At 43.4% G+C, this 26,182-nt stretch overlaps 1 protein-coding gene across 31 annotated transcripts in view; it reads right to left on the bottom strand.

Annotated features, from left to right (window-relative positions):
• The window catches only part of rims1a (regulating synaptic membrane exocytosis 1a), a 908,397-nt gene that overhangs the window by 234,242 nt on the left and 647,973 nt on the right, over nt 1–26,182 (bottom strand). For 27 of the 31 annotated variants that reach the window (XM_070884742.1, XM_070884748.1, XM_070884749.1 and 24 more), the window contains 2 exons: nt 13,070–13,132; nt 3,695–3,754 (listed from right to left, as the gene is read on the bottom strand). The exons of the other annotated variants lie outside the window; for them this stretch is intronic. In XM_070884742.1, coding sequence (XP_070740843.1) covers nt 3,695–3,754; nt 13,070–13,132 — 123 coding nt within the window. The remainder of the gene's footprint in view (nt 1–3,694; nt 3,755–13,069; nt 13,133–26,182) is intronic. 31 annotated transcript variants of the gene reach the window in all.

Raw genomic sequence — 26,182 nt, 5'->3', positions numbered from 1 at the left:
ATATGATGTGATTGGGATTACGGAGACGTGGCTCCAGGATGATCAGGGCTGGGAACTCAACATCCAGGGGTATTCAACATTCAGGAAGGATAGAATAAAAGGAAAAGGAGGTGGGGTAGCATTGCTGGTTAAAGAGGAGATTAATGCAATAGTTAGGAAAGACATTAGCTTGGATGATGTGGAATCTATATGGGTAGAGCTGCAGAACACTAAAGGGCAAAAAACGTTAGTGGGAGTTGTGTACAGACCTCCAAACAGTAGTAGTGATGTTGGGGAGGGCATCAAACAGGAAATTAGAAGTGCATGCAATAAAGGTGCAGCAGTTATAATGGGTGACTTTAATATGCACATAGATTGGGCTAGCCAAACTGGAAGCAATACGGTGGAGGAGGATTTCCTGGAGTGCATAAGGGATGGTTTTCTAGACCAATATGTCAAGGAACCAACTAGGGGGGAGGCCATCTTAGACTGGGTGTTGTGTAATGAACGATTAACAATCTCATTGTGCGAGGCCCCTTGGGGAAGAGTGACCATAATATGGTGGAATTCTGCATTAGGATGGAGAATGAAACAGTTAATTCAGAGACCATGGTCCAGAACTTAAAGAAGGGTAACTTTGAAGGTATGAGGCGTGAATTGGCTAAGATAGATTGGCGAATGATACTTAAGGGGTTGACTGTGGATGGGCAATGGCAGACATTTAGAGACCGCATGGATGAATTACAACAATTGTACATTCATGTCTGGCGTAAAAATAAAAAAGGGAAGGTGGCTCAACCGTGGCTATCTAGGGAAATCAGGGATAGTATTAAAGCCAAGGAAGTGGCATACAAATTGGCCAGAAATAGCAGCGAACCTGGGGACTGGGAGAAATTTAGAACTCAGCAGAGGAGGACAAAGGGTTTGATTAGGGCAGGGAAAATGGAGTACGAGAAGAAGCTTGCAGGGGAACATTAAGGTGGATTGCAAAAGTTTCTATAGAAATGTAAAGAGAAAAAGGTTAGTAAAGACAAACGTAGGTCCCCTGCAGTCAGAATCAGGGGAAGTCATAACGGGGAACAAAGAAATGGCAGACCAATTGAACAAGTACTTTGGTTCAGTATTCACTAAGGAGGACACAAACAACCTTCCAGATATAAAAGGGGTCAGAGGGTCTAGTAAGGAGGAGGAACTGAGGGAAATCTTTATTAGTCGGGAAATTGTGTTGGGGAAATTGATGGGATTGAAGGCCGATAAATCCCCAGGGCCTGATGGACTGCATCCCAGAGTACTTAAGGAGGTGGCCTTGGAAATAGCGGATGCATTGACAGTCATTTTACAACATTCCATTGACTCTGGATCAGTTCCTATCGAGTGGAGGGTAGCCAATGTAACCCCACTTTTTAAAAACGGAGGGAGAGAGAAAGCAGGGAATTATAGACCGGTCAGCCTGACATCGGTAGTGGGTAAAATGATGGAAACAATTATTAAGGATGTCATAGCAGCGCATTTGGAAAATGGTGACATGATAGGTCCAAGTCAGCATGGATTTGTGAAAGGGAGATCATGCTTGACAAATCTTCTGGAATTTTTTGAGGATGTTTCCAGTAAAGTGGACAAAGAAGAACCAGTTGATGTGGTACATTTGGACTTTCAGAAGGCTTTCGACAAGGTCCCACACAGGAGATTAATGTGCAAAGTTAAAGCACATGGGATTGGGGGTAGTGTGCAGACGTGGATTGAGAACTGGTTGTCAGACAGGAAGCAAAGAGTAAGAGTAAATGGGTACTTTTCAGAATGGCAGGCAGTGACTAGTGGGGTACCGCAAGGTTCTGTGCTGGGGCCCCAGCTGTTTACATTGTACATTAATGATTTAGACGAGGGGATTAAATGTAGTATCTCCAAATTTGCGGATGACACTAAGTTGGGTGGCAGTGTGAGCTGCGAGGAGGATGCTATGAGGCTGCAGAGTGACTTGGATAGGTTAGGTGAGTGGGCAAATGCGTGGCAGATGAAGTATCATGTGGATAAATGTGAGGTTATCCACTTTGGTGGTAAAAACAGAGAGACAGACTATTATCTGAATGGTGACAGATTAGGAAAAGGGAAGGTGCAACGAGACCTGGGTGTCATGGTACATCAGTCATTGAAGGTTGGCATGCAGGTACAGCAGGCGGTTAAGAAAGCAAATGGCATGTTGGCCTTCATAGCGAGGGATTTGAGTACAGGGGCAGGGAGGTGTTGCTACAGTTGTACAGGGCCTTGGTGAGGCCACACCTGGAGTATTGTGTACAGTTTTGGTCTCCTAACTTGAGGAAGGACATTCTTGCTATTGAGGGAGTGCAGCGAAGATTCACCAGACTGATTTCCGGGATGGTGGGACTGACCTATCAAGAAAGACTGGATCAACTGGGCTTGTATTCACTGGAGTTCAGGAGAGTGAGAGGGGACCTCATAGAAACGTTTAAAATTCTGACGGGTTTGGACAGATTGGATGCAGGAAGAATGTTCCCAATGTTGGGGAAGTCCAGAACCAGGGGTCACAGTCTAAGGATAAGGGGTAAGCCATTTAGGACCGAGATGAGGAGAAACTTCTTCACCCAGAGAGTGGTGAACCTGTGGAATTCTCTACCACAGAAAATAGTTGAGGCCAATTCACTAAATATATTCAAAAGGAAGTTAGATGAAGTCCTTACTACTCAGGGGATCAAGGGGTATGGCGTGAAAGCAGGAAGGGGGTACTGAAGTTTCATGTTCAGCCATGAACTCATTGAATGGCGGTGCAGGCTAGAAGGGCTGAATGGCCTGCTCCTGCACCTATTTTCTATGTTTCTATGTGATTTCACTGGAAACGGTGCAGAGGAGATTTACAAGAATGTTACCTGGACTGGAGAATTTTGGCTATGAGGAAAGATTGGGTCTGTTTTCTTTGGAACAGAGGAAGCTGAGGGGAGACCTGATTGATGTTTATAAAATTATGAGGGGTCTAGATAGAGTGGATATGAAGGACCTATTTCCCTTGGCAGAGGGGTCAATAATCACGGGGCATAGATTTAAATTGGGGGGAGGTGCAATTTCTTCACCCAGGAGGGTGGTGGGGATCTGGAACTCACTGCCTGAAAGGGTGGTAGAGGCAGAAACCCTCACCACATTTAAAAAGTACTTGGATGTGCACTTGAAGTGCCGTAACCTACAGGGCTACGGACCAAGAGCTGGAAAGTGGGATTCGGCTGGATAGCTTAGTCGGCTGATGCGGACAACAATGGCCCAAAATGGCCTCCTTCCGTGCTGTAAATTTCTATGATTCTATGATAGATTTTTGTTAGGCAAGGTTATTAAGGGTTACAGAACCAATGTGGACAGATGGAGTTAAGATACAGAGCTGTGGAGGCTGGGTCATTGAATATATTTAAGGTGGAGATAGACAGATTTTTGAACGATAAGGGAGTAAAGGGTTATGGGGAGCGGGCAGGGAAGTGGAGTTGAGCCCAAGATCAGATCAGCCATGATCTTGTTAAATGTTGGAGGGGCCAAATGGCCAACTCCTGCTCCTATTTCTTATGTTATGTACAGATCAGTCATGATCTAATTGAATGACGGAACAGACGCGAGGGGCTGAATGGCTTACTCCTGTTCCTATGATACTATGATCAAGTACACTGATAAAAGCAAACTCTTCAGTGACCAGACAGAGTACTGACTTGCTTTGCATTACCTTGATGTTTGCTGTCCACCTTTCTTGTCACGGCTTCCAGTGCGGCTTAGTTCTGGCATGCTGGGGCAACGGAACACAGGGGACACAGATTAAAGACCTACAAACAGCTACATCAACTTTGGGTTTAAAAAAAAGGGTTATTAAGTTGACAAATGGATGCAGTAAAGCAGATTCTAAATGCTCACAGTTAACAAAGAGAAAGCGATTAAAAAAAAATTGCAATTAATTGCCCCAACTAGTATAAAATCATCACCCAAAAAATCATAAAATATTTGAGTATGTAAAAAAATGTAAATTCCAATCAGTCATGCACAGTAACTTACTGTACTGTTCTAATATAATGCAGTTTTCTGCAACCCTTCTGCCATCTGGTACCATTCCAGTGCTGTAGATTGCAGAAAAACCAAATGGCATCTTTGGTACTGGAGGAGTTCAACTGAGTACATTTTAAAAAAACATTTCTTGCCAATTAATAGGATATATTTTTCTGTCAAATAACTGGGAGAACTAGAGACAAATATCAATGCTAGTCTGTGATTCACCTTTGCAAAATGCTCTTGACAACAGGATCGAAAACTTGACTAGATTCCCCCCTCCCGCATTAAACGATTAAAGACATTTTAAAACATTCTGACTGTTTGAGGGAGGCTTGCCCAGGTCTGCAGTGTGTCACTATGTCACCATCCTGCTGAGAGGTAGGTGATCTACGGACTGGATTCCCACCTTCCTACATTACACAATGAGTAGCAGATGGTACCAAGAAACAAAAAGACAGCTTGATTTCCATGAGTTGACAATTCTGCAGCACCATTACTTCAGCAGAAACTACAACAAAAGATGAAGAAAAAACACAGGTAGGCAAAAGGCAACAAGTCTGACTTGTACTCTGAGTTATTGGCCATGTCATAATCACAAAATATTTTTGAAAATCAAATTTTGCTAAATGAATAAATAAAACAGACAAGGGGAACCAAGCCATTTTTTCCCCTTTAGGTTTCTTTATGATCAAAGATCACCATACTGGTTTTTAGTGTTCTTGCCATTTGCCTCATGTGAAAGCATGCTCTAACCCTATTAGTCCAAGGCCCATTCATTCCCTCCCCTCATTTCCTGACTGGTCTTGCCTCCACTAGGGTTAGAGCCTGAAGCCACTTTCTGCACACCACAGAAAAGCTGACACCACAATCTAGTGGTGACCAGAGGGAAAAAAAGGAATTCGTTCAGCCACCTTAGACCCCAATTGCCATACCTGCCCGAGCCAGACTCACTACTCAAGGCTCTGTCCACACCACACTGTCTTTCTAAAGGTCTAAGGCATCTTCGACTAATAATAAAATAAGGTGGGAAAAAAATCAAATCAAATCAAAATTGAACCAGCAAAATAAGGACAGATACATTGTGGTGCTAAATCAAAGCTTATTGTGATTTGACAAATTCACCCAGCATGCGGTTAGTTGTATCTTGCATATGGGTTAAACGACAGTGCATGAATGACATTCAGTTTTGTTTGAAGAAAAATGAACTTTATTCCCCATGTAAATCTATTTTCTTTGCCGCTAGTTTTCTTCTACCAGAACTAGTAGGCACTGCCCCTTGCTGAGGTCGGGTTTCACACTTTACCTCATCCAAGTGCCTATTCTTCGGGTATGAATCTAGACAATGAGTACTGATAGTGCTTCAGAGCCAACCCTGATCCTGTTCGCATCCAACGGCTACACACATTCACTTCCAGTTGAGATGTCACTGGATAGTGATCAGGATTGGGAAGTTTGCTGATTTTCCTCCTCCATTCCTCAGGATTGCTGATGCCAACTGCAGCACCTGAACTACCACCCAAACTGAGATTAGCTAATCTCGCAGAGACCAGGAATGGTCAATAGAAACACAGAAAATAGATGCAGAAGTAGGCCATTCGGCCCTTCGAGCCTGCACCGCCATTCAATAAGATCATGGCTGATCATTCCCTCAGTACCCCTTTCCTGCTTTCTCTCCATACCCCTTGATCTCTTTAGCCATACGGGCCATATCTAACTCCCTCTTGAATATATCCAATGAACTGGCATCAACAACTCTCTGCGGTAGGGAATTCGACAGGTTAATGAGTGAAGAAGTTTCTACTCATCTCAGTCCTAAATGGCCTACCCCTTATCCCAAGACTATGTCCCCTGGTTCTGGACTTCAACATCGGGAACATTCTTCCCGCATCTAACCTGTCCAGTCCCGTCAGAATCTTATATGTTTCTATGAGATCCCCTCTCATCCTTCAAATGGTTTATTATTAAAGCATGCAGTGAATTTACCCACTCATCATCATCAAATTGCTAATCCGTGGGTAACTTATTATTTACTTTAAATGGTTAGTGCTAATTACATCTAATTGCCGACAGTGTGAATTAGCTGAATTAACTTGCACGGTTGAATTAAAAGATTGCTGAAGCACCCTGTGTTGATGACTGTCCACAGATGCGAATTCTAATGCCTCGCATTGTCCAATAAGATATAATTTTTCATTCTTTCAATGCCCATTTTTTTTTTTTTTTAAAGTTAAAATGGATTGTGATTTTCTTCAACTACTTCATTTTGAAAAGAAAAAGTCTGTATGGTGAGACTGCTCTTTTGAATTAACAAAACAGAGAGAGAATGACACTAAGCTGGGTGGCAGTGTGAGCTGTGAGGAGGATGCTAGGAGGCTGCAGGGTGACTTGGACAGGTTAGGTGAGTGGGCAAATGCATGGCAGATGCAGTATAATGTGGATAAGTGTGAGGTTATCCACTTTGGTGACAAAAACAGGTGACAAAAATATCTGAATGGTGACAGATTATTAAAAGGGGAGGTGCAACGGGACCTGGGTATCATGGTACATCAGTCATTGAAAGTAGGCATGCAGGTATAAGCAGGCAGTAAAGAAAGCAAATGGCATGCTGGCCTTCATAGCGAGGGGATTTGTGTATAGGAGCAGGGAGGTATTACTGCAGTTGCACAGGGCCTTGGTGAGACCACACTTTGAGTATTGTATGCAGTTTTGGTCTCCTAATCTGAGGATGGACATTCTTGCTATTGAGGGAGTGCAGCAAAGGTTAGGGGATTGGACAAGTTAGATGCAGGAGGTAAGCCATTTAGGACCGAGATGAGGAGAAATGTTTTCACTCAGAGAATTGTGAATCTGTGGAATTGTCTACCACAGAAAGTTGTTGAGGTATTCATTAGTTTATTAGAGATATTCAAAAGGGAGTTAGATGTGGCCCTTATGGCTAAAGGGATCAAGGGGTATGGAGAGAAAGCAGGAATGGGGTACTGAATTTGCATGATCAGCCATGATCATATTGAATGGTGGTGCAGGCTCGAAGGGCCGAATGGCCTACTCCTGCACATATTTTCTATGTTTCTATGTTTCCACTTGTGAGGAAGAGCTAAACTGGAGGCCAATAATATAAGATAGTCACCAAGAAATCAAATTGGGAATTCAGAAGAAGCTTTTTTACCCAGAGAGTGGTGAAAATGTGGAACTCACTACCACAGGGAATGGTTGAAGAGAATAGTATCGATGCATTTAAGGGGAGGCAAGATATGCATATGTGGAAAAAGGGAATAGAGGTTTATGCTGATAGATTTAGATGAGGAAAGACGGGAGGAGGCATAAACGGCAGCATGCTGTTGGGCCGAATGGCCTGTTTCTGTGCCGTATATCCTATGGGCTGAAAAAAACAGAGCAAGAACTGAGGAGGAAGTGTAAATTAGAGTGGGTGAACTCAATTCATAATCAGGTACAGAAAGAGAAATAAAGAGAAGGAAAGAAAGAATGGATTAAGAGAGAGTTGGAAAATAAATGACAGAAAGGGAAAATAAAAAAAATAAAAATTTCAAATTTGATCTTTTTAAAAAATCTCCAACAATAATGAAAAACCTGAAGGAATGAAACTCCCAAATAGTTAATTTTCAGTGCCGGAGAGGTTGGTTTGCAGTAATTATCATATCACGTTATTAAAAGGGTACTTACAACTTGAAATGACTTGACATAATATTTTGTGGTGAGTTTAGTTTGAATCGACCAGGCAAATACAGCAACTTCATGACATTCAATTCAATGCAATGGTGTGCTAGGCAGCAAAATGCCGTTTTCACAAAGCTAAAGACGGAGCAGTGAAAAGTGGGGAGAGAGATGGAGGAGGGAGTGGGAGAGGGAGAGAACTGGAAGGGGGAGAGGGGAGGAGAGGAAGAAGGACAGGGAGAGGGAGAGGAGGGGAAAGAGGGAGAGGAGGGGAAAGAGGGGGAGGAAGGGAAGAGGGGGAGGAGAAGTAAGGAGGAAAGGGAAAGAGGGATGAGATGGTGGGTGAGAGGGAAAGAGAGAGGGATGAGATGGAGGGGGAGAGGTGGAGAGGAGGGAAGGGGTAGAGGGAAGGAAAGGATGGGGAGAGAGAAGGGAGGGAAGAGGAGAGAGGAGGAAAAGCGAAGTATATAGCGAGGGGAGGGAGGGATAGGGAGAAGAGAAGGATGGAGGGGAGGGGACAGGAGGGGGAGAGGGAGGGGAGGAGTGGGAGCAGAAGAGGGAGGGAGGGCGAGTGGCAGAGAGATGGAGGGGGGGGGGAAGAGGGAGGGGAGAGGGACCAGAGGGAATGGAATGGGAGGGTGGGGATGTGATGGAAGGAAGGGATGGGAGTGGGGGAGATGAGCAGGGTGCGAGGGGAGGGGAGCAAGGGAAGGAAGGGGCAGGGAGGTGAGTGAGACCGAAGAATTGCCTGGCCAGGGAGGATGCTATATTTCCCCACGCCCCAGAAATATTTAAACTGGAATGTAAACTGCTGGAATGTAAACATGGAACATCCTGTCATGGAGGTCTGTGCAGTGCAGAGAGAGTACCAGAAGGGTGTGTGAAGCATATTTTAATCCATTACAAACTTGTTTAATCGCAAGCAATGCAGTAAATGGTGAGCCTCACAAGTGCGCACAAGTCTTGCCACTCCCATAGCTGTCATAACTGTGATACTGTTTAGGACACCTTCATCCTTGTTCTATAAAGCATAGGACATGCAAAATGAGTGAGTTCAATTCACCAATTACACATATATCACATATCAATAAGAAATACCAAGAGTTATTCAGTGATTCAACGCTCAATGGAAGCACAGGTTCGAGCTGAATTTAGGGAGCTAGGAGTTAAATTAAAAAGTAGGACCTCAAAAGGTAGTAATCTCTGGATTGCTACCAGTGCCACGTGCTAATCAGAGTAGAGGGAGCAGGATAGTTAGAATAAATACGTGGCTTGAGCAGTGGTGCAAGAGGGAGGGATTCAAATTCCTGGGACATTGGAACCAGTTCTGGGGAAAGTGGGACCTGTACAAAAGGGACGGTTTGCACTTGGGCAGGACTGGAACTGATGTCCTGGGGGTAACATTTGCTAATGCAGTTCGGGAGTGTTTAAACTAATATGGCAGGGGGATGGGAACCTATGCAGCGAGACAGGGCGAAGTAATATGGAGTCAGAAACAGATGGTAGAAATGTAAAAAGCAATAATGGAAGGCCGAGTAAACAAAGGCAAGAAACAAAAAGGGCCACATTACATCATAATTCTAAAAGAACAAAGGGTGTTAAAAAAACAAGCCTGAAGGCTTTGTGTGTTAATGCACGGAGTATCCGTAATAAGGTGGATTAATTAACTGTGCAAATAGATGTTAACAGATATGATGTGATTGGGATTACGGAGACGTGGCTCCAGGATGATCAGGGTTGGGAACTCAACATCCAAGCGTATTCAACATTCAGGAAGGATAGAATAAAAGGAAAAGGAGGTGGGCTAGCATTGCTGGTTAAAGAGACGATTAATGCAATAGTTAGGAAGGACATTAGCTTGGATGATGTGGAATCTATATGGGTAGAGCTGCAGAACACCAAAGGGCATAAAACGTTAGTGGGAGTTGTGTACAGACCTCCAAACAGTAGTAGTGATGTTGGGGAGGGCATCAAACAGGAAATTAGGGGTGCATGCAATAAAGGTGCAGCAGTTATCATGGGTGACTTTAATATGCACATAGATTGGGCTAACCAAACTGGAAGCAATACGGTGGAGGAGGATTTCCTGGAGTGCATAAGGGATGGTTTTCTAGACCAATATGTCGAGGAACCAACTAAGGGGGAGGCCATCTTAGACTGGGTGTTGTGTAATGAGAGAGGATTAATTAGTAATCTTGTTGTGCGAGGCCCCTTGGGGAAGAGTGACCATAATATGGTGGGATTCTACATTAGGATGGAGAATGAATCAGTTAATTCAGAGACCATGGTCCAGAATTTAAAGAAGGGTAACTTTGAAGGTATGAGGCATGAATTGACTAGGATAGATTGGCGAATGATACTTAAGGATGACAATGGCAGACATTTAGAGACCGCATGGATGAACTACAACAATTGTACATCCCTGTCTGGCGTAAAAATAAAAGAAGGAAGGTGGCTCAACAGTGGCTATCAAGGGAAATCAGGGATAATATTAAAGCCAAGGAAGTAGCAGTGAACCCGGGGACTGGGAGAAATTTAGAACTCAGCAGAGGAGGACAAAGGGTTTGATTAGGGCAGGGAAAATAGAGTACAAGAGGAAACTTGCAGGTAACATTAAGACGGACTGCAAAAGCTTCTATAGATATGTAAAAAGAAAAAGGTTAGTAAAGACAAACGTCAGAATCAGGGGAAGTCATAACGGGGAACAAAGAAATGGCAGACCAATTGAACAAGTACTTCGTTCGGTATTCACTAAGGAGGACACAAACAACCTTCCGGATATAAAAGGGGTCAGAGGGTCTAGTAAGAAGGAGGAACTGAGGGAAATCCTTATTAGTCAGGAAATTGTGTTGGGGAAATTGATGGGATTGAAGGCTGATAAATCCCCAGGGCCTGATGGACTGCATCCCAGAGTAATTAAGGAGGTGGCCTTGGAAATAGCGGATGCATTGACAGTCATTTTACAACATTCCATAGACTCTGAATTAGTTCCTATCGAGTGGAGGGTAGCCAATGTAACCCCACTTTTTAAAAACGGAGGGAGAGAGAAAACAGGGAATTATAGACCGGTCAGCCTGACATCGATAGTGGGTAAAATGATGGAATCAATTATTAAAGATGTCATAGCAGCGCATTTGGAAAGAGGTGACATGATAGGTCCAAGTCAGCATGGATTTGTGAAATGGAAATCATGCTTGACAAATCTTCTGGAATTTTTTGAGGATGTTTCCAGTAGAGTGGACACGGGAGAACCAGTTGATGTGGTGTATTTGGACTTTCAGAAAGCTTTCGACAAGGTCCCACACAAGAGATTAATGTGCAAAGTTAAAGCACATGGGATTGGGGGTAGTGTGCTGACGTGGATTGAGAACTGGTTGTCAGACAGGAAGCAAAGAGTAGGAGTAAATGGGTACTTTTCAGAATGGCAGGCAGTGACTAGTGGGGTACCGCAAGGTTCTGTGCTGGGGCCCCAGCTGTTTACATTGTACATTAATGATTTAGATGAGGAGATTAAATGTAGTATCTCCAAATTTGCGGATGACACTCAGTTGGGTGGCAGTGTGAGCTGCGAGGAGGATGCTATGAGGCTACAGAGTGACTTGGATAGGTTAGGTGAGTGGGCAAATTCATGGCAGATGAAGTATCATGTGGATAAATGTGAGGTTATCCACTTTGGTGGTAAAAACAGAGAGACAGACTATTATCTGAATGGTGACACATTAGGAAAAGGAGGTGCAACGAGACCTGGGTGTCATGGTACATCAGTCATTGAAGGTTGGCATACAGGTACAGCAGGCGGTTAAGAAAGCAAATGGCATGTTGGCCTTCATAGCGAGGGGATTTGAGTACAGGGGCAGGGAGGTGTTACTACAGTTGTACAGGGCCTTGGGTGAGGCCACACCTGGAGTATTGTGTACAGTTTTGGTCTCCTAATTTGAGGAAGGACATTCTTGCTATTGAGGGAGTGCGAAGGTTCACCAGACTGATTCCCGGGATGGTAGGACTGACATATGAAGAAAGACTGGATTGACTAGGCTTATATTCAATGGAATTTAGAAGAATGAGAGGGGATCTCATAGAAAAGTTTAAAATTCTGACGGGGTTAGACAGGTTAGATGCAGGAAGAATGTTCCCAATGTTGGGGAAGTCCAGAACCAGGGGTCACAGTCTAAGAATAAGGGGTAAGCCATTTAGGACCGAGATGAGGAGAAACTTCTTCACCCAGAGAGTGGTGAACCTGTGGAATTCTCTACCATTGAAAGTTGTTGAGGCCAATTCACTAAATATATTCAAAAAGGAGTTAGATGTAGTCCTTACTACTAGGGGGATCAAGGAGTATGGCGAGAAAGCAGGAATGGGGTACTGAAGTTGCATGTTCAGCCATGAACTCATTGAGTGGCGGTGCAGGCTCGAAGGGCCGAATGGCCTGTTCCTGCACCTATTTTCTATGTTTCTAAATGGTGCAGTGTTGCTGCTCTACCTGCAGCTCCCTTCAAGAATGGCTCGCTACCGGGAGCTCAGGTTCGCAGAATCACGCCTACTGTTTTTATCATTTATTTTATGGAGGTGCTAGGTAGCTCATGGTTATGAGAGCACACCAACGTAGCAAGACTTTTTTTATTCTCACTTGTGAGGCTGACCATTGGTCACCCATGACTACACACACACAAGAATACAGATATGTAAGAATGAGAAAAGCGAGATCAGCCTGTTTTTTTAGGTTGATCTATAGAATATTCTTATACTATTTCCATCTTTCCCTTGCTTTCATGCAAATTTGCATCTCTCTATTGACTCTTTGTGATCTAAGTCAGCATTCAGTGTGTTAAGTGACATTCTAAGCCTCATTTCTCAACTCCTTGATTCAAGATTTGGTTACACTTCCGATGCCCCTCTGTCACATTACACAGACCTCCATTCGGCACCTGCTATTCAGCTGTTATTAAATTATATTCAAGTCATATTATGCAAATTGCTTGACTAGAAGAATAAGCCTTCTTTCAAGTTAAACGATACATCAATCCACTCAATGTAGGATTTAGGATTACGAGAAAAATTATACCAAACAAAGCAAGGACCATTTATGACCTCTCAACTATTTGCAATATATATTGTGGATCTGCTTTTTTTGGCTTCATACTTTAAAAATTCTTAAACTTATTAGTGTAAATCAAGCTGTGAGATCCATTGGTACTTCCGTCTCCACTGAAAACAATAGTATCATCGGGCATGTGAAGGTCCAATCATTTTGGGGAGCAGACGGTGATTGAGGGTTTGGGGCGGGGGGGGGGAAGGGTGTGGAGATTGGCTGCTTTCCGAAGCCCTCCATTGTTTTCAATGGGAGAATGTATTCTGACTGTGATATGTTGATCAGCTTCTGTCCTACCTTTCAGTCCCAAATGCAGCGTTTTTTCTACCCTGCTTGTGGTTTCCTGACCTCTCCAAGGTCCTGAACATGATCCAAAAAGAAAAGGAATACAGGGGAGAAAATAGAATGAATGAATAATGAAAGAGAAAAAAAAAAACAAGTCTGTTGTGATTAAAATATTACAACTAGCAGCATAATAATGATGCAACATTTCAGGTTAGACAAAACGTCAACAACACAAACTATAGTTTAATTTTATTGAATGATTTCTGTTATAAATCCATATATAACATTGAATTGTTAACAAAATAATCAAGTCTTAATCAGCAGGGGTGCATTATGACTTAGTGCTCCCAGCCTAGAACATTCTGCAATAGGAGGGTACATCAGAGATTTGGGCTGGAGCTCAATACAACCAATCTGTAATCTACATAATCTTCTGGTTATTGACTGTAATAGGTAGGAAATTATGCGTGTCGTGAATTTGAAGATTTGCACCCGGAATTCTTGAGAAGTGCTCATATTGCACAAAGCTCTGCACTGAGAGTGCTAAATATTTGAATTCGCCCCAGGACAATCTCGAATTTGCTGTTTGCAACAAACTGAAATCATCTAATAACACATTACAAGGATTTTTTTCATAATTGCGCTCCCAGTGAGAAGTACATGGCCAAACTCTCAATCGATAATAGTGGGAGCAAAATTTTGTAAAACTATCCCTCACATTTAATATGGGTGGGGGGAGGGAAGAGAGTAAATACAAAATAAAATGAGTAGTTTTACTGATTAAATGACCACACATGAAGAATTCTCTCGGCACAAATTTGGAGTTTGTTGCAACAGGAATAATTTGTCTGGAAAATTTTAAATATTATACTGGAGCAGAGTTTTAGAATTCCTTCTGCTGAAATAGCTCGGTAACTATTGGCTTGCTTCATATAGTAATGAAAGTCTCGCTCAAACTTGCTGATATCCCAAATGAAAGGGTCTTATTAAGATTAAATTAAACAGAATTATTGGTCGCACATTTATTCCTGATCCTGTGGGGAAAGTGCCTGTTCTCCACTTGGTAACTTCCCACAGTTGGAGAATTAAAATCAGAAGCTCAGTGTGTGGGGAATTGCAGCCACGGATCCACGTCCATTTACTCCATGGTACGCCATTCCTGATAGTGGTGCTGCAGTGAGTAATTGGTTTAGATTGAGCCCCACAACCTAAAGCACTGTTTCAGCACATCAACGCTGTTTAAAAGAACACCCAGGGTAAAGCTCACAATGGCCTTATCCATTTTCAAATATTAACCCCATAAGAATTTTTAAAACCACAATAAATTATAAATTCATCAACATTATTTACTTACGTAACCAATTTTTTGAAACAGTAGATATTGAGATCTGATTGAATCTAAATATACATTGCTGTTCTGCTGAATATTATTTTAAGTTAATAAATCCATTTTGCAAAATTAACCTACTTGAAAAAAAATTCTGTATTAGAGAGATTTACTTAAAGGAAAACAGTCCAGGAGGGAGTACTTCTGAAAAGTACCTTTCTTTTAAAACATATATGGCCAAAAATATTCAATTTTTAAAGACATATGTTACCTTGATGGAGAATAAGGGGTGAAAATTCGTTACCGCCCATCTTGAGGCGTTAATCCAGGTGGAGCGGTAAGTATATCGCCTTGAAAAAGTTTGCGCATCCCGGCGATAAATTTGTTTGACAGGGGCGCTAAATTAGCTGTTACACAACTGACCTGGGGGCACTAATGAAAATCCTTGCGTTTATTTCTGGAATCCATTGTGCATGCTCCGAAGTCAGATTTGAAATCCCTCTGTCGGACTAGTAATGCACCCATTAAAGTTTTCACGTTCAGTTGTTAGAAAGCTGTAATGGTAGGATTGTCTGCAGCTGCAAACTTGTAGGTTCACGCAGCGTGCCCTGTGTAAACTTTGCACTAACGGTGAACACTGAGGGAAGTGCTGCCTCATCCCTTTAAGTAACCACCAGTTAACGACTGTGGAAGGCCGTACCGACTTTTTCCAGACGTGATTAGTGGCGGTCGCTAAATGAGGCGTCCGTACCTAATTTAGCGACCGTTGCACCCGACTGACGTCCTGATGGTCAGCAGCCAGGCAACGTGTCTCGTGCCCCAGTTAGCCCTCAACTGAATTTTCCGGTGGGGCGCTAAAAGCTATCCGCCCGGTCAGGAAGCTATTACGCACGCTTTAACGTCCCTTCTGTCCATTAACTGAGGTGCTAGACAACCGAATTTACACCTTTAAGAATATGAGCTTTGAGGGTATTTTGAGGGACCAGGCATTGCGAGAGTTAAATGACCCAAAGCTTTTTGTTGGAAAGCCTGTTCTGCAGAAGCCACAGCTTGCAGATGCCGGGTGCATCATGAATGGCCTTGATTTTCTGAATTTCCCCCGTTTTTGCTAGAAAGGCTTGGGTGGGGGGCTCTGATCTATCTCTTATCTGGTTCTTATATGTGGGAAAGTGAGCCATCGGAACATAACTCTTTTCCTAATTTTCAGTATTAAGATCTGCTCGACTCTAGATTAATTCTAACATTGCCACTTTATAGTTTTTATTAAGTTAGTATTAATTTGGTCTCATTTCTATTAGTTAGGTTAAAGCATGTTAAAAACCAAACTCTAATTAGGACCTGTGTAGATACGTGATTGGACAGATCTTTCTGTAGTTTTGTAACTTTTTTTTGAATTCGTTCATGAGATGTGGGCTTTGCTGGCAAGGCCAGCATTTATTGCACATCACTAATTGCCCTTGAGAAGGCGATGGTGAGCCACCTTCTTGAACCGCTGCAGTTCTTGTAGTGAAGGTACTCCCATAGTGCTATTGGGGAGGCAGTTACACGATTTTGACCCAACGATGATGCATGAACGGCAATATATTTCCAAGTCAGAGCTGTGTGTGACTTGGAGGGGAACGTGGAGGTGATGACGTTCCCATGCGCCTGCTGTCCTGGTCCTTTTAGGTAGTGGAGGTCGCGGGTTTTGGAGGTGCTGCTGAAGAAGCCTTGGCGCCTTACTGCAGTGCATCTTGCAGATGGTACTCACTGCAACCACGGTACGCCGGTGGTGGAGGCAGTGAATGTTTAAGGTGGTGGATGGGGTACCAATCAAGTGAGCTGCTTTGTCCCGGATGGTGTTGAGCTTCTTGAGTGTTGTTGGAGCTGCACTCATCCAGGCAAGTGGAGAGTATTACATCTCACGCCTGACTTGTACTTTGTATCTAGAGCAGAGGCTTTAGGCAGTCAGGAGATGAGACACTTGCCGCAGAATACCCAGCCTCTGACCTGCTCTTGTAGCAACAGTATTTATGTGGCTGGTTCAGTTAGGTTTCTGGTCAATGGTGACCCCCAGGATGTTGATGGTGGCGGATTCAGTGATGGTAATGCCATTCAATGTCAAGGGGTGGTAGTTAGACTCTCGCTTGTTGGAGATAGTCATTTCCTGGCACCTGTGTGGCGCGAATGTTACTTGTCACTTATCAGCCCAAACCTGAATGTCGTCCAGGTCTTGCTGAATGCGGGCACAGATTGCTTCATTATCTAAGGAGTTGCGAATGGCACTGAACACTGTGCAATCATCAGCGAACATCCCCATTTCTGATCTAATGATGGAGGGAAGGTCATTGATGAAGCAGCTGAAGATGGTTGGGCAGCAATGTCATGGGGCTGTGACGATTGACCCCCAACGACCACAACCATCTTCCTTTGTGCTAGGTATGACTCCAGCCAGTGGACAGTTTTCACCGATTCCCATTGACATCAGTCTTACTAGGACTCCTTGATGCCACACTCGGGTCAAATGCTGCTTTGGTGTCAAGGGCAATCACTCTCGCTTCGCCTCTGGAATTCAGCTCTTTTATCCATGTTTGGACCAACGCTGTAATGAGGTTTGGAGCCAAGTGGTCCTGTCAGAACCCAAACTGAGCATCAGTGAGCAAGTTATTGGTGAGTAAGTGCTGCCTGATAGCACTGTCGACGACACCTTCCATCACTTTGCTGGTGGTTGAGAGTCGACTGATAGGGTGGTAACTGGCTGGATTGGATTTATCCTGCTTTTTGTGAACAGAGCATACCTGGGAAGTTTTTCACATTGTCGGATAGATGCCAATATTGTAGCTGTACTTCAACAGCTTGGCTAGAGGCACAGCTAGTTCTGGAGCATAAGTCTTCAGCACAATAGCCAGTATGTTGTCGGGGGCCCATAGTCTTAGCTGTATTCAGTGCGCTCAGCCATTTCTTTGTGAAGTGAACTGAATTGGCTGAACACTGGCTTCTGTGATGGTGGGGACCTCAGGAGAAGGCCGATAGGGATCCTCCACTCGGCACTTTTGGCTGAAGATGGCTGCAAACGCTTCAGCCGTGGTTTTTGCACTCATGTGCTGGGGATATCCATGGAGCCTCCTCCTCCCATTAGTTGTTTAATGGTCCACCAGCATTTACGACTGGGTGAGGCAGGACTGTAGAGCTTTGATGTGAAACGTTAATCTTGGGGTATATCCTAGTGGGCTTGGGTCAGTCTCAGGGTAGAATGGTCAGGAAGGGCACTGATCCAGACTGGTGCAAACACATATGCGAGTAGAAGTTATCCACTTTGGTGGTAAAACAGAGAGACAGACTATTATCTGAATGGTGACAGATTAGGAAAAGGGGAGGTGCAAAGAGACCTGGGTGTCATGGTACATCAGTCATTGAAGGTTGGCATGCAGGTACAGCAGGCGGTTAAGAAAGCAAATGGCATGTTGGCCTTCATAGCGAGGGGATTTGAGTACAGGGGCAGGGAGGTGTTGCTACAATTGTACAGGGCCTTGGTGAGGCCACACCTGGAGTATTGTGTACAGTTTTGGTCTCCTAACCTGAGGAAGGACATTCTTGCTATTGAGGGAGTGCAGCGAAGGTTCACCAGACTGATTCCCGGGATGGCGGGACTGACCTATCAAGAAAGACTGGATCAACTGGGCTTGTATTCACTGGAGTTCAGAAGAATGAGAGGGGACCTCATAGAAACGTTTAAAATTCTGACGGGGTTAGACAGGTTAGATGCAGGAAGAATGTTCCCAATGTTAGGGAAGTCCAGAACCAGGGGACACAGTCTAAGGATAAGGGGGAAGCCATTTAGGACTGAGATGAGGAGGAATTTCTTCACCCAGAGAGTGGTGAACCTGTGGAATTCTCTACCACAGAAAGTTGTTGAGGCCAATTCACTAAATATATTCAAAAAGGAGTTAGACGAAGTCCTTACTACTAGGGGAATCAAGGGGTATGGTGAGAAAGCAGGGATGGGGTACTGAAGTTGCATGTTCAGCCATGAACTCATTGAATGGCGGTGCAGGCTAGAAGGGCCGAATGGCCTACTCCTGCACCTATTTTCTATGTTTCTATGTTTCTAAGTAGCGAGGAATGGGCCACGACTTCTATCCAAGGGCCAGTTATAATGGGTGATACAATTCTTAATTGTACTTTAAACTGCTGCTCAAATACTGTAATGTATTATAATTGTAAGGTACTCCAATTTTTTCTTACAATGGCGACCCAGCCAGGAGCTGACTAACGGTTATTGTTATATTTTGGTGTAAGTGTGACCCTAGGACTGGTTGTGGATAGCGCTGCCTAACCGGATATGGAAGGATAAACTTTCGGGGACTGTAAGATACCTTGACCTATCAGCAGTATTGTGGCATTCGGACTCGAACAGCCCAAGATAAGAAATTGTGGAGAAGTCATGTATGGCACACTTAGTGCCACTTTCAAACAGTCCAGATGTAGACTTGTATCAAAAGGAGACAGAATTAAGAGTGGCGCAGTTAAACAATGTTGAGAGGGCCAGAGATAAGGGGCTAAAAATTTAATTGCCCCCAAAAACATGCGCAGGAATCACGATGCAAGAGTCAATCCATACCAGTTCGAAGTAATGCAGCGAGCACCCAAACTTCATGCTGCCTGATAATTAGAATGATTGTGCACTGAACACCCCGTGAGTAGTTGCATACTTAGCAGGGGGTTCAAGTTCGTGTGAGGCTAGAACCAATTACAGCCAGCCTGCACCTTCTAAAGGGGAGGTGCAGCAGGTGATTTCACTGGCTGGGAAATAAAGTGTGAGCAGAAAGTAATACAACAGTGGAGAGAGCATGCTGCAAGATTCTCAGATGCAGCACTGGAGGCCTTGGTGTAGGAGGTGGACAGGAGAGAGGTCCTATTTCCACATGGAGCCAGGAGGCCCACCAGCCAAATGGGAGTGGATAGGCATCATGGTCAACGCCAGCAGTGTAGCCCCGCGGACCTCTATGCAGTGCCACAAGAAGTTCAGTGGCCTTTCACGAGTGGTCAAGGTCAGTGAATTCATCTTCAAATGTCATATCCTTACAACTGAATCACTAGCCTCAGACAATGCTCAATTCACTATATCCTCTTCATTTACCTACCAACAATCTCGATCAATCGTGACTCAGACCTCACATTAATTGCTTCACCTCACCATCACACATTTAGCACTACTGCAAGCCTCACACCTGCATCTCACCGCTTGCACACACTGCCAGCTAGTCAACCATGACAGGCATATCACCCAAACACATTGCACCGCACTCCCCTCTCTCTTGCAGGACAAGGCGGCTCACAACTGCAGACAGCAGGGGCTACCCGCAAGGTCACAGGCGTGCCTGCATGACTTTATCCTGATGGAGGAGATGGTGCTGGAGATCATTGGAGCGGCCATCGCTGAGTACGTGGTGAGTGGCTTGGCTGAAACACTGCAAGATGACGGTATCCTCATACCCAATCCTCCTTCGCACAACCACTTCCCTTTCATCCCGCAATCTCTTCCGATTTACAAGATGAAGATGGTGTAATTATGCACCTCAAGCTTTCCTCCCCTCGTCTCACCGCAATCCTACCCTCGTGCCTTTCTCCTTTCAGATAGCCAAGAAATCCAACCTGGCCAGGCAGCGGTGGATGAGCAGGAACTGGAAGAGGAAGGCAGCAGTGATGCTGAAGGCACAGCACCGTCACTCGATTTCACACTTGCAGCCACCAGCTCACATACTGACACTGCGCATTCTTTAGAGGGTAGCATAGAGAAGCGATCTGCACGTAGTGAGATACCAGGCACAAGTGGTCTGCAGCCAGGGTAGCATAGGTGCCAGCTCCCCGAGGGCGAGGTCGCACATCGATTCTGTTGCAGAAGAGTCAATGGGGCGGCCTATCTGTCCTCCAACAGATTACTAAAATTGCTGAGGTGTCGCCCCGGGAGAGTGACAGTGGCTCCATGGAGCACAAACCTGATGTCTTCACCCATGACGGCATTCATCCTCCCACCACTGCCACTCTGCCAGCCTAGACGGACACATACAAGTTCATCGTCACGCTCACCTTGACAGTCACTGGCAATGCCGCCCTCGCCCAGCTCTGAGGCTGCAGTTCTGCCTGCAACAGGGGGCAGATTTCAGTGAGCACCTCCTTAGTGAAGCGGAGATGTCGCATGCACTGTTCCTTGCTCAGAGCAAAGTAGGAGAATTGCTCTCTGAAGCTCCTGGGTGGAAATGGCCTCATACTGAGAGCCCTTCTCTCCCATCTCCTCCCTCTTTGAGCAGTTTGTCCTCCTCTGTGTCACCTGTACTCATTCTCCTTGTCATGTTGCAGGACAGGGGGGATACAAACTACTGCACCCATGTCTGGGAGCAACTGGTCTGAACAGAAGCCTTAAAGTAACTGCCACACACTCCCTGGACACTACAGCAACTTCAAGACAGACAACAAACCACCAAACACTACCACAAACTCACCAAAGAGGTATCAATCAGTAACTAACCTGAAAGCACTTAACGATCTCTTTAAACAGCGCTGGTGGGTATAAGGGCGTTAGCTCCAGCGCTGATTGACGTCACAATCTGTGTACTCTAAGCAAGTCCGGCGCACGCTCCGAGCGCTCATGCTAACGACCTATGCAAAATGGCATCCAGCGCGGCCCGTGCCGCAAGTGTGTGCGCGCTCCTCGCACCTGAATTGTTATTGTTAGCATCGAAAAACGTTGTCGAATTTAGTTTGAGAAGGTATGTGTGGCAGATTTATTGTCATTTTTGAGCAGTCCAGAAGGGGACTCGTATGAAAAAGCAACAGACTGGATCCAGTGTCAAATAACCCCGGGGAATATGAAATTAGATAAAGGCAGGCAGGTGTTACACTATGTAGCCCATGTTTGCGCGCAGCATTGGGATGTGTGCTAACAACTATCAGAGAGATGAAGGGGGGAGGGTGGGGGGAGGGGGGGGGGAATGTCAGCAGCTAAAAGCCGATTGGGAAAAAGAATGGCAGAAGCTAGAAACCAAGAATGGTGATCTATGCTGTATGGTAACCCAACTCTGGGCAGTGACTGCGGCACAAGCTCTGGGCACTCAGCAAATGAAGGAAAGAACAAGGAGTTATAGAGAATCAAAACGAGCTGCTGAGACGACAGTTCAAAAAGACAGAAAAAAGGAACTTAAAAGGTGAAACCAGCACTGAAATTGATAGTCGATGCTGCCAATTTATGCCAAGAAAAATGAAACATAAGAAATTACTGAGTGAAAGGAAACTTAGTGTGCTGGAATTTCCAGTTTGTATGTTAAAGTGTGGGAGCTTTCCCGACTACGAATATTTAAGAAATTACACAATTTCTTTTGTTTGAAAGTCTGTCTTTAAAAAGCATGTTATGTTTATTTTCGGTATTTTGTTCAGAGCTAAAAGCCATTTAACCCTCTGTACACTTGTCTTTTCTGTTGGTAGTATTTTAATCATTTTACTCAATATCTTCTCTGCAAGCGTTTGCTGCTTTAAGTTTGTTAATTATTTTCTCTATGTACGTATTTTTGAGATACTTGAGTCATGTTTTTGGTTTTGAATTGATTTAAGTTGTGTGAATATTTCTTGGGCTCGTGACCTGGGAATATCACACAAAATTTGGCACTTTGAGGTCATAACCTATTACAGGGATCAATATTTCTCAGTTACAAGTGTGAATGCGGTTGAGTGACTACGTTCATTTCAAGATAAGCTTGTGCACCGAGAATTGGGAAAAACTTTGAATTATTTTTTCAATTAAAGATGCTGCCTGGTGTCGATTTATTTTGATTAAAGCTTACTGTGAAAAGCAGTTGGTTAGATCCAAATTGAACTTTTCAAAGCATTTTGTTTTAATTGGATTACAACCAGAAATTTAAGCAGCTTAAATTAAAAATGTTCTTTTTAAATCAATTTGAATGTCTATAAAGCAGTGTTCTCTTAATTTGGTTACTCCAAGTCCGAAACCTGCTATTGTGATTGACATTACCCCACCCCTAAGGTTTTGAAAAGCAAGAAGTAATTTGGAATAAAGGGGGATTTATCTATCTATTCGGCTGGCAAGACATTGCCTTCAACAGAGTTGATCCTGTAGATTCTGGCAGCGGCCAAGAGGATGAAACAGCCCGAAGCGGTGGTCAAAGTCCAAGCCTGTTCTAAAGTCACCCCAGGGCCAGTGCGAACGGCAAGGCAGATCAGCTAGTCAAGGAATGCTCTAGAAGTATGGGAACCACCATCTTGCAGGAGCAGATAAATAACGTTCAAAGTGAAACACCCCCTATAGATCTTGCAGAGGTGCAGGGTGGGGAGCCTTGGATAAATCAGTCCAGGCAGCCATCAAAGGTTACCAATTCAGATGGCCCAATTTTTACAGTACAGGATAACTTGTTATTTCATGAGGGTAAATGGGTGGTCCTGCCATCACTTCGTAATGAGGTAATCCCTTAGTGGGCACCATGAGGGTGAAAGCCTGGTCCAAAGGCTAGTACAGCAAATGTGTTGGCCTTGTATGGATCGGACCGTGAATACCATTATTAATGACTGCCCAGTATGATCCTGGGCCCAGAGTTAAAACGCCTTCTAGCTATGTCCCAATATCCATGGTTTGTGGAGAAATTTTCAGATTGATTACATTGCTGCATTTCACAAGGCTCAGAAGGGTAACCAGTATGTCTTGGTTATAATTCACTGTAGCAAACATCTAAAATTGTTAATTGGGATGAGAGATGAAGCACTAAATTAATCTATGATGGAATAAAGATGGAGCAAGCAGAAAGATTCTGTCCCTTTTCTATTGTTACAAGTTGCAGAAGTTCTTTTTCTTTCAACCTATGTCCCTTAAAAAGCCTGCATGAATGTCTTGGAGCCCACAAGTTGTGGGAGGCTCCACCCTCCTTTCCTCTTGTGTAAGAATGTTACAAAGGTTTTGTTTAATTGCAAAAAAAAATCTCCAGTTATAATCAGAATCTTATTTGAAAAGCCACCTGAAGAAAGAAGATATAAATTATAATTTTTTTTTGTAAGAAAATTATATTTTTATCATTTTGTCCATTCTGTATTGTGTTTTAATTACATATTGGTCTGAATTAAACTGGAATTATTGGGAATTTTGGGACATTTGAAGTGATTCTGTTTATTTAATCATCTTGATTGTACTTGAAAATTTTGTGTTTGGAAACCTCTTCACAAAAAATACTAAAATGCTGTGTTCCTTGATGAGAATTTTTTTTTAAGTTAATAATGATTTTTGCTGTTTTAAGGGATTTTCAATTCCTGAGGATAAAAATTGTTTGTCGATTTTAAAAGGTACAAAGACTAGGGAAAAAAAGTAAAAATGCCATTTGATTCTTCTTTGATCGGGAAATGAAATGACACAATTGCATCTGAACATACAAAGAAGTTAATCCTTTCCGCTGACAACTTTTTAAAATTCGGCACACAACAACTTTTGTATTGCTGACTAAATTTATATATTGGGCAATTAATTGTTAAGTTTTTAAATTGACAGAAGGAAATTACGATTTGACAAATTAACCTCTTCGGTTCTAATCAAAGCCACAATACACTCACTTTTTCTTTTAAGCAGGTAACCAAGGCTTTCCAGGCCACAAAAATATTGATGGCACAGAAAAAGATCCACCAGTTTTAAGAACTTATCTGCAGACATAAAGGGCTAGACTTTCAGCAACATTCCGCCTGATAACCGCCTATTTTTAGGTTTTTAGCCCAATACCGCCCATTATTTGTTTCTAGAGGAAACTAGTGCTAACTTACCGCCCATATACCACTGGCGCTAATTTCGGCCGCACGGTGATGATTTGGACTAAAGGCCTTGCCTTTCAAAGACTTGGGGCTGGAATTTGCAATGGCTTACCACCTGGTTTCTGGGCAGTATTGGCCATTGTGGGCGGTAATCAGGTAAGCGAGAAATTCCTTATCTGAGTTACACTGGCAGTTTTGAGGTATCGCTGGGGGGCGCGTCCTGAGATCGCCCTGGCGCGATATTTGGGTCAGCGGTGACCCGTAGCTAACTTTAAAAAAAAATGCCCATGAGGATCAGCGGAGCTGGGCTGCAGGTAAGTAGCTCTCCAAGAAAAAGATTAGTGGTTGTTTTTTTTCTAATTATTTTAAAAATCTGTTGTGGTTATTTAGTTTTAAGTTGGGAATGTTTTTTTGATTTTTTAGGTGATGTTTTTTGAAAAATTATCTTTATTGTTTTTCTGCTGTTAGGCCCAACCCGCAGCTTTGGGGTAAATTTTTATTGACTTTTTAAAATTTATCGCCCATTTTGCTTAGGAACCGCCCAATCGACCCTAATTTTCGCCCAAAATGGGGGTACAAGACCCATGGTTTTTGCTCGCTGGATTTCTTTTTGGCGGGGGGAGGGGGGGGGTTTCGCCGGCGATAATCTTCCTAGTCTTAGCGGTCTTTTGGGCGGCAACCGGGCGCTGGCAAGCTGATAGGAAATTCTAGCCCTTGGTCTTAACCCATTCAGGGTCATTTGTCATCTTCCGAGATAAAGTGCTCGAGAAGGGGAGATATGGAAGTACCTCCAAACTAATTGCAAGTATTCTGTCTCTAATGTGAAGCCACCAAGCCTGGGCAACACTTGTTTCCTTAATTGGAATTGATAAGATACATTGATAAAAATAAATTGTTAGGAGTTGCTGTTTCAAGTACTTGAGAAGGGAAAATCTATCTGAAGTTTAAAGGGATAATCAAATTTTCATTAAAAGAAACTGGTGGAAAACAGCCTAGGTGGGCCTGCCAATTTCTGTTTGTCAAAAAAGGAAGTTGAGGGGGAAATAAAATTGAACAGTGACATAACCTGCCAGTCCAACAATACTGCTGCTTGGATTTGGGATAATTTCAAAATGATAAAATGGACTCAGGCACAGTATAGCGGGTTATTTTTAGGAAATAAACGGTCCTCTAAAATAAAGAACAAAATTTATTAATAACTGGATATTGAGAATATTGCATTGGACAGTAAAGTTTTTCCAGAGCTCATGAATGAGATAGAATCGTAATAAAGAGTAATTGTGTAAAATTGAATGAGAGGAAGTGATTGATATAAAACAGAAAAATTACACCAGAATTCTTCTAAACTCATTTTTTTTAATTGAATTGGAATTACCTGGGCACAATTCACAAAAAATATCAATCTTATATTAACGAATATTAAAGTGGAATTCAGGATAGTGTAAGTGAGAATAATAAATTGATAGGTTTCTCTTGAAGATGTTTGTGCCCTTGCTTATGAAAAACACATTTGACAGCCTGGCAACCACCTTAGACATTGAGACCATGCAAGGGGAGATGAGCATAGATCTCCAGACGTCCCCCCCGACCCCCCCCCCACCCCACCACAAACTGTCGATAAGCCCAAGAATGGCTTGTATCAGATGTTCTGTGTGGCATGATATTGGGATGTGTGTGTGTGTGCAAATGTGATTTGTTATGTGTGAGGCAGAGAGCACTCAGAAAGGCATGGTGAATTTGCACTGAAGAACAGGTCTCAGACATGCTCAGTTACTTGACAACAGCACATCATGAAATGGTTAATGTGGCTCAGTAGAGTGAGACCACGTTTTCAATAACCAAGACACTAATACTCCATCGAGAAACTATCTAATTAATGGAACAATTAAGATAGAGTTAAACATACTGATACCTTTCAGAGGGATTGAAATTGAAATTGAAGTAGCAAGGGACATAGAATTTGGATTGGGACAATTGTGGGTTAACGAAAAATACTTAGTAAGAATTAAAGGAAGAACTTG

This window comes from Pristiophorus japonicus, chromosome 7, assembly GCF_044704955.1.
Source record: "Pristiophorus japonicus isolate sPriJap1 chromosome 7, sPriJap1.hap1, whole genome shotgun sequence".
Lineage (NCBI taxonomy): Eukaryota > Metazoa > Chordata > Chondrichthyes > Pristiophoridae > Pristiophorus > Pristiophorus japonicus.
The sequence above is the reverse complement of the archived record's forward strand: the minus strand, read 5'-3'. Positions and strand labels throughout refer to the sequence as shown.